The 8,951-nt window shown below is 27.5% G+C and overlaps 1 protein-coding gene across 1 annotated transcript in view; it reads right to left on the bottom strand.

Moving 5' to 3' along the window:
• Positions 1-6,712: 6,712 nt before the first annotated feature.
• LOC117175208 overlaps positions 6,713-8,951 on the bottom strand; it is a 6,685-nt gene continuing 4,446 nt past the window's right edge. The window contains exon 2 of the mRNA XM_033364850.1: positions 6,713-7,198. Within this exon, the coding sequence (XP_033220741.1) occupies positions 6,870-7,198 (329 nt within the window). The 3' untranslated portion in view covers positions 6,713-6,869. The remainder of the gene's footprint in view (positions 7,199-8,951) is intronic.

The following is an 8,951-nucleotide window of genomic DNA, read 5'->3' as shown; positions in this document are numbered from 1 at the left end:
CTGACTGCCTTCCTGTGTGCCTCGCAGTAATAAAGCCTAACTAGTCTCACTTAAACTCCTTGTGCTCTTTATTTCACCTGCATTCCTGACCGAATTCCAACAAAAGTTTAAAATTTAATGATTCTTACACAATTGAGATTTCTGTTTATTTCGTTTATGATAAAAGTGAATCATTGTTTTTTATGAAGAATACATGAAAAGTTGTTCCACAATTTTTGTTGTTTAAAAAGATTTGGAGCAAAAATAAAAATCTTCGCTTAGGCTTAGGCTTCTTCAGAGAGCAAAAGTTTTAAGGTTTAAAATTTAATGATTTTTACACATTAAAATTTCTTTGTTTTTCGTTTATTATAAAAACAATCATTGTTTTTTATGAAAATTACATGAACTGATTTTCCGTAATGTTTGGTTGTGTAAATATATTCGGAGAAAAATCTCCGCTCAGGTGAACCTGTTGTTAACCTAAAATTAACTTCAAAATTCACAGCATTCACTTCACACTTTGAGGTTACAAAACGACTAGCCCGTTAAAGCTCAATGCATAGGAAGTAGCTATGCAAATCCGTTTGCGTTGAACCATGTTCTCTTGTGCTTTGCGCCTTGTGCTTATTCACTGTGCAAATGTGTGTGCACCCCTCTTAAGAAGCACGCAAACGCTTGATGAATGTAGGCACAGTGTCTCCAGAACGTGGGATTTTTCGGCCCTCACCACTGTCCCATCTGGGCTGCGAAGCCCAGCCTCGTGTAAAGTCGAAAATGTACGAGCAGGAACCCGAGCTCTCACGAATGACGATCTAGCTGCTCCTCAAATTTATTCAGGTTTTGAAATACCGAGTTACCTTATAACCATTAGGTTTATTGCGAAGAGGCAAATATAATTGACTTTCTGTAAATAGATATAGGAGACAAGACTTCTGGGTCTACAATGTTTCAAATTTAGTGCTGCATGTCTTAGTCATATTTTTAGTAAAAAATGGATTTTTAAGAAATAAAAAATAAATTTTCGACAAAATAGTTACATTTTCAACCTAAGAAATTACTTTTAAAAATACATTTTTTAACTTAAACATTGTAGTTTATACTGAAGTTTGCAGTTGAAAAAATTAATTTTTAAACCCAAATAAATAAATGCGATTTTATCATCAAAAGAAATGAACTTTTATCTAAAACAAATTAATTTGTAAAGAAGAATAATTCGTCAACAAAGAAGATAAATTTATAACTAAAAAGAAAATTTTTCGAGAAAAAAAATTGTCACCAAATTGTTCAATATTCATCTATAGAAACGAATTTCAAACTAAAAAAAAAGTATTCGATCAAAAATGGACTAGTTAAATTTTCAGACAGAAAATTGAATTTTCAACTAAACAAATTAATTTTCAACTAAAATTATAATATTTCAACGAAAAATTGAATAGATAAATTTTCAGTTGAAAAATAATTATCAACCCCAAAAAATCAAAGTTTCAACAAAATATTTAAATTCCCAAGCAAAAAATTTAATTTGCAAACAAATATTTTAATTTTCAAACCAATAACTTTCTACCGAAAACAGAATTTGAAAATTTTCAAACTCAATTTTAAAACAACGAAAATTTAAGTTAACAAAATAGATAAATTTTCAACGAAAAACTGTTACGTTATCAGTTGAAAAAATCAATTTACAACCAACAATTTTTCAGCAAAATAGTTTAATTTCCAAAAAAATAGATGAACTTGTAACCATTTTATACCAAAATAAAAAAAGTTTCAACAAAAAATGCATTTTCATCCAAAGAAATGAATTCTTGATTAAATTAGATGAATTTTTAAACAAGAAGAATAATTTTCTACGAAAAAAGAAGCATTTTTACTGACAAAGGTCAATTTCCTATAAAAAAAATTCAACCAAAAATGATACAATTAAATGTTTAGTATAAGAAAATCTTTTTTCAACAACAACAAAATCGAATTTTCAACAAAACAGCTCAATTATCAACCAAAATAGTCATTTTAAAAAATTTTAATCTCAAAATAGATTCATTTTCGATGGAAGAAATGAATTTTAAACTGACAATTGTTTTTAAAAAAACACACACAATCGAAGTTACCAGAGAATAATTCAATTTTTAAATATATAGTTAGATTTTCATTAAAAATTATTTTTTAACCAAAAAAGGAATGGAATGAATTCTGAGAGAAAATTTTAAAAAATATCACAATTTTTTACAAATTATTTCGTAATTTTTCCATATTATATAATTTTAGAAAAAATAAGGAATTTCATTCTTATTAAGCCTTCTTGCGCAATTTTGTCGCACCATTTTTGGTTATGTTGATGTTGGTTTGTAAAATTTGCTTTCAAATTTTAGTAAGTTTACGAGATATTCAGAAATTTTTTAACGATTAAAAAATAACTAAAACTTGCAAAAAAATGAGGAAAAATTTGAATAATTCTTAAAATTTAGAAGATTAGAAGATTAGAAGGTCTGAAAATATTATAAAAAAGAATTCTTTTTCTAATAATAATTTGAAAATTTCTAATACTTCTTATTTACAAAAATTTACTTAAAAAAAAATTCAAAAAGATTTTGAAACACATCAAACCATTTCCTAAAATTTAAAAGAAGAGAGTAGAAGATTTTAAAGCAAAATGTTTCAATTTGATACGATTAAAAAGTTTTAAAAAACGTCAATTATCCAGTAAATTCAAGAAATATTTAGGAGAATGGAGGAGCTTGAAATCTAATTTTAAACTTAATTTTTCTAGAAATTTACATTTTCAAAAATTTCAAAAAAATAAATTTTAGAATCTTTAAGGGAATTCAGAAAGATTTGAAGGAGATAAAATTATTTTTCTTTAAATTCCGTTGAAAAGTTTAGAAGATTATGTAAGTCAGGTTTCTGTCATCTTGAATGCTTTTTTAAAATTTTCTGAAAAAATGTAGTAAGTTAAAAATATTTCTTTGAAATTTATTTTTTTTAAACGTATTAGAAATATTTAAAAACTTGAAAACATTTCTCAAAATTTATCAATTATTCGTTGATATCTTCCAAACATCTAAATGTCCTAAACATCGTTTAAAAAGACCCGAATTTTTCTAATATTTTTTTAAATCCAATAAAAAAATTTTAAGTCCTCTAGTTTCTTTTTCGATACATCTCATTTCATGCTATTTTAGGCTATAATCAGAATTTTAAGGATTTCAAGAGAAAAAGCCAAAAAGTTATTAACTTGACCTCACTCAAAAAACTAATCATTTGACAAAAATGTTGTAAAATTTTCCTTTGAATGTGGTGTGAAAAGGAATTTCATCAAAAAATGTGTGCGATTTTCTGAACAGAAAACTGTGTGAATATCTGAACTTTCTTCTTTTTATTTTTTAAGTGTATTTTAATCTGCTTTACGTTTAGTGAAAAATCGTATGCTGAAAAATGATAAGAGATATATCTATTTCTTCAATTCCAACTATAATTTGAAAGGCGATTCATCATAGTATTTTACTAACTAATTGAGATATTTTTATAATTTTATTCCTGAAATCTATTCCCTAAGGTCAAACATAGTACACAAACATCGTAAAATTTAAAAAACACCAACTATTTTCAGGATTTTTTTCAATACAAATCAATGTGTATCATATTCAAAGAAATTTTGGCAATATTTATAAAAGTATTATAATTTTTAATTCAAAAAAATTAATGTATAGAGAGTACAGTTTTTATTTGAAATTTCACGACGGTTTTTTGTACCATGTTTGACCCTCGACCAGAATCAAGGAAAAATAATATAAAAATATGTTCATTAGTTATTAAAATTCTACAAACATTTACCTTAACAATTTTTTTCTCTTTTTATAATCATGAGATATTTCTTCATAAAATAAATTTTGTTGCATTTATTTTACAAATAAAATAAAATTGTAAAAGCTAAATTTTGTAATTCTGAGATAAGTATTTTAAGGCATTACAATTTTTTTGAAGATTCCATATACAATAAAATAAGTATTATCAGTTTCTTTATAAATGTATATGTAAATAATTATTATAAGATTCTTAAGAAAAGAAAAAAACGTACTTTTTAGACGTTTTAGGAAATAATAAAAAATGTTTTGTAATCTTTTTTAAATTTTCTGTTAGAATTCATTCAAAAAAAATTATTTACATTTTTTCCCAATGAGTTTCTTTCATTATCTTTCATTATCTGAAAGTCCTTCGTTTATCGACTTTTATTATTATTTTTTTATTTTACATACGTATCTATTATATCTTATCAAAATTTAATATAAAAGTCTGAATGTTAAGTGTATTTAAATACTACAATTTTTAATGTTTCCATATTTTTATAAATAATTCAACAAATTTTATGTGTAATTAAAATAAACTTTTTTTAAATCTCGTTCAACTTATTCCAAGTTAACATTAGCATCTTTCTTATTCTTCCACAAGAATTCTTAGGTTTTTCAGTTTTTTCAATCAGTTTATCCTACATTTCTAAAACTCCTCTGAACATTGAATTTTTTTTTATCTCATCAATTCTACTCAATATTTATTGAATTTATTCGCTTATTTGCACTTTTAAAAAATTTGTAATGTCATCGATTTAATTAGGAAAATAATTCTTTTTTTATAATCTTGTCAGGTCTTCTAATTTTTAAAAATTATTCAAATTTTTATTTTTTTTTATTTTTTTAAATTAAAAAAACATTGCCTTTAAATTTTTTCAGATACTTTGACAATTTTGGACGTATTTTTGAATATCTTGAAATGCTTTAAAATAATCTCCTAAAATTAATTTGTTGAAATAAAAAATTATTTCAATTATTTCTAGGAACCTAAAATAATATTTTTCATTTTCGTAAAAACTTACAACATTCTTGAAAAATCTTTACAAGTTTTAATTTTATTTGAATCCTTTCAAAATTTCTAAATATCTCTTAAAATTTCTCAAATTTGAAAGTAGATTTTTAAAGCAACATATAATTTAAAAAATTGTGTAACAAATTTGCACAAAAAGGTCTAATAAGAATTATGTTCCTTAATTCAAGATGTGAAAAAACTGACTCACAATATTTTAAGTTTTTCCCAGGAATTATAAGAAAAATAGTTTTACCCCCTTGACATCTTTCGGAATTCCTGTAAAGTTTCTAAGGTTTATGTGTGAATTCTTTAAAAATCTAATTTTCTAACAGAATTTAAGTTTAAAATTCTAATCATTAAAAACTATTTAAATCTTTCATGATTTTCTTTGAAATTCGGCAGAATAAAAAAGATTACTTCAAATCGTCAGATTCTTTATTGATTATTTTAAACATAGTTTAAAATGTATTGGAATTTTTTTAAATCAATTTTCCAAAATAAAATATTATGCTAATTATTTGTATAAACCTAAAAGAATATTTTTTTATTTTCATGAAACCTTAAAAAATTGTTTAAAAAATCTTTAGATTTTAATTATTTTCTAATCATTTCAAAATTCCTGAATATCTCTTAAACTTACGCAAATTTGAAAGCACAATTTTTAAAACAAAATAAATTTAAGGACCAATGTACAACAAAATTGTGCAGGAAGGTTTGATACGAATTAATTTCCTTCTTTTTTTCTAAAATTATAGAACATAGCAAAATTGCCTGAAAACGAATCTTGAAGTCGGGGGGGAATATCTCTTAAACTTACGCAAATTTGAAAGCACATTTTTTAAAACAAAATAAATTTAAGGAAAAATGTACAACAAAATTGTGCAGGATGGTTTGATACGAATTAATTTCCTTCTTTTTTTCTAAAATTATAGAACATAGCAAAATTGCCTGAAAACGAATCTTGAAGTCGGGGGGGGGGGGGGGGGGGGGGGGGGGGGGGGGGTGCTCGGGCTCGTGCTCGTGCATTTTCGGCTCTACAGGAGGCTGGCCTACGCAATATGTAGCAGAGCCGCCTCACGCACACGCTACGTTTGAATGTGTCGCTCCCAGATGGGAGAGGGGTGGGGGCCGAAAAATCCCACGTTCTAGAGACACTGTGCCTACATTCATCAAGCATTTGCGTGCTTCTTAAGTGGGGCGCACACACATTTGCACAGTGTATAAGCACAAGGCGCAAAGCACAAGAGAACACGGTTCAACGCATCGGATTTGCATAGCTACTTCCTATGCACTGAACTTTAACGGGCTAGTCGTTTTGTAACCTCAAAGTGTGAAGTGAATGCTGTGAATTTTGAAGCGAAAATGTGGCGCCATCAGCGGATGTGGACTGGTACTTCGTACTCAAAGCAACTAAAACTTTGTACGAAGCAAATGCATGGAGGCTTAGAAGGCCTGCTGCAAATATTTTGTTACACAATATTGGAACCATTATTCTGGTTTTGTACGGACTCCATTAGTTTTTATCACAGAAATTAACGTATCTCCAGGACAATTAGTCTAAATCCTATCATCAAACACAAATGAATAAGAAAATCAACTTGGTTACTGATTGCCCAAATATAATAAAAAAAACATGGTGGAATCTTAAAAAACATCCTTTTATTGGAAACTAAAAATGTTCATAATACGATTTCATATAAATCTAAAATAAATTTTTAAAAAATTATATCACAATCGATTACAGTTTTCTGAATTAAGTTTACATTGAATTTCTAATTACCACTTCATTGAGAAACACAGTATACATGTGTATTTTAATATAACTTTTTCTTGAATTGAACGGGTTTTCTTAGATTACCTCAACTTCCAAATATCTGTATCAAAAGCTTTTGGTTTCCATTCAAAATTGTGAACGAAAAATTAGCAATTAAAAAGCCAAAAAACCAATTTTACTTTATTCTTTTGCATTAGGTTGTACTGAAATTTCTTCACGAGTATAAAGTAGCAATTTTTTATCCAGAAATATTATTATTTTACTCAAAAATAACTGGAAGAGAAAAGCTTTCATCAGGTTCAGCTGCGAAAGGAAATTTCTGAATTTGCTTTATTGTTAGTCTACTACGACGTCCACTCTTCACGCATATTGTCATCGCTTCGTCCTGCGCATCATATATTTTATGCATCAAATGGTCCTCAGATCTGACCGCTCCAAAAAGAATACCATCTAGTACACCACCTGTATAGTTTCCTTTCAGTTTTGTAAGCTCCTCTAAATGGTAAGCGTATACTTCACTAAATCGATACACTTTTTCTGCAGCATATATTCTCTTTTTCTTTTTCCACCAGGCCTGTGAACTTAATTCTGTAAGAAGAAGTAAACATGGACGTAAAAGAAAAATTTGTGCAAATATTTTCTCATGATTGTATTTTAGGAAATCGATCAACGCCAAGCTTAATACCAAATAATAGATAACCAACACAAGTATCCGTTAGTAATATAGGTATACATGTTAATACGCAAGAATGACACATCATTTCTTCCAGATAAAAGTTTAGGTAACTAGAATTCGTCTATCATTACATAGGTTGAAATAAAAATGAGAATTATTCGATTTTGAGTTAAATGGAAGATAGTACAATCGAAAGAAATTCTGGCTAAAAGTGAAAAAATTTTCTGGTCGAGAGTTTTCTGGTTAATCTAGCCAGAAATAATAAAAAACAGAAACAATGTTTCATTAGCAAGGTATTTTTATCATTCTATTTAGAATTAGTTTGACTAGAGTCAGTTGTTGGTATGGAAGAAAAATTTTGTTTGCACTTCAAAAAGTACATATTCTCATTTTTCATATTTTGATTTTTATTTTGTTAAACAATCTTTTTTTAACTGGATGATCTGTTATTTAAGTCCAATAGAGAAACTTTAAATTTAAATAAATTTGCATCTATTATATAAACTACATTCCCTAACCTTCAATTAGAAATCCTTTTAAATTTGAAAATTAAACGTATAAGCCTCAAAATTAATGAAAAAATATTTTCCTAAAGGATGACATAATAACTCGGGATAATTAAAAAAGTTTTTACAATTCTGAAATTATGATTTAAAACGAGGAAACACTTGACTTTGTTATTCCGCAGCTGGCTCTGAATTCTGGACAAATACTTATATTCAATAATTATACTTTAAACATTAAAAATATATAAACGGTATAAGGTAAATCTGCCAGTCTTCGTCAATGCATGGGTTATCGGCAGATGGGCAGTATTTTACATGTAGTAAGCTGTTTTGTTCTTCGTTCTCAACAAAAACGTTTTTCCCTAAACTCTATTGCCGACCACTCACAAATCGAAGTGCCGATAACTGAAACAGCCAGAATGCTGTGTTGCCGATAATCCATGCATTCTCGTATTTATAACTCCGAACTTCTTATAATATTCATTCTAATAGGATATGTTACTAGTAATAAGTAATTTACCTTTCTAAAGGTACGCTTAATTTGATAAAACCCATTTCTTAAGCTTTAAATATGTTTAATATAGTTTTTTAAGCATTTGAAATCTGGATTTCGCCTTAAGAGCATGTGAGACAGCTAAATACCTATATTACCGACCTCACTTTTTCCGTTTACTGAATGTTTTTTTGAACCTAAGAACTTTTTTTGTAAATAAAATATCGAGCTGAAACTTTGGAAGATTTATTAGGGTACAATAAAGTACATTTAGGTACTGCATTTCGGTAGGAACTTTACTAATAATTATTTCATCTTTTTTCTGAACCTCAACATTTTGTGAACGTTCGAACTTTTTTTATACTTAGAATATCGGTCTCAAACTTTGAGAAATGCAAGAGCCGAAAGAAAACTACGTTTAAGTACAAAGCTGAATAATAATAGATGTGAAAAAATATATTTCAACAATCAATTCCAACGGTATCAGCCGGTAACGTTGCACACGAAAATACGAACTCTCTAGAGCCTCGTCTAGTGGCCGCCAGGTTTCGTATTTTCGTGTATAACGTTACCGGCTGATGCCGTTGGAATTGATTGTTGAATTTTTTTTTTACATCTTTTATTATTAAACTTTGTACTTTAACGTAGTTTTCTTTCGGTTCTTGC

This window comes from Belonocnema kinseyi, chromosome 6 (assembly GCF_010883055.1).
Source record: "Belonocnema kinseyi isolate 2016_QV_RU_SX_M_011 chromosome 6, B_treatae_v1, whole genome shotgun sequence".
NCBI classification, from domain to species: Eukaryota; Metazoa; Arthropoda; class Insecta; order Hymenoptera; family Cynipidae; genus Belonocnema; species Belonocnema kinseyi.
The sequence above is the reverse complement of the archived record's forward strand: the minus strand, read 5'-3'. Positions and strand labels throughout refer to the sequence as shown.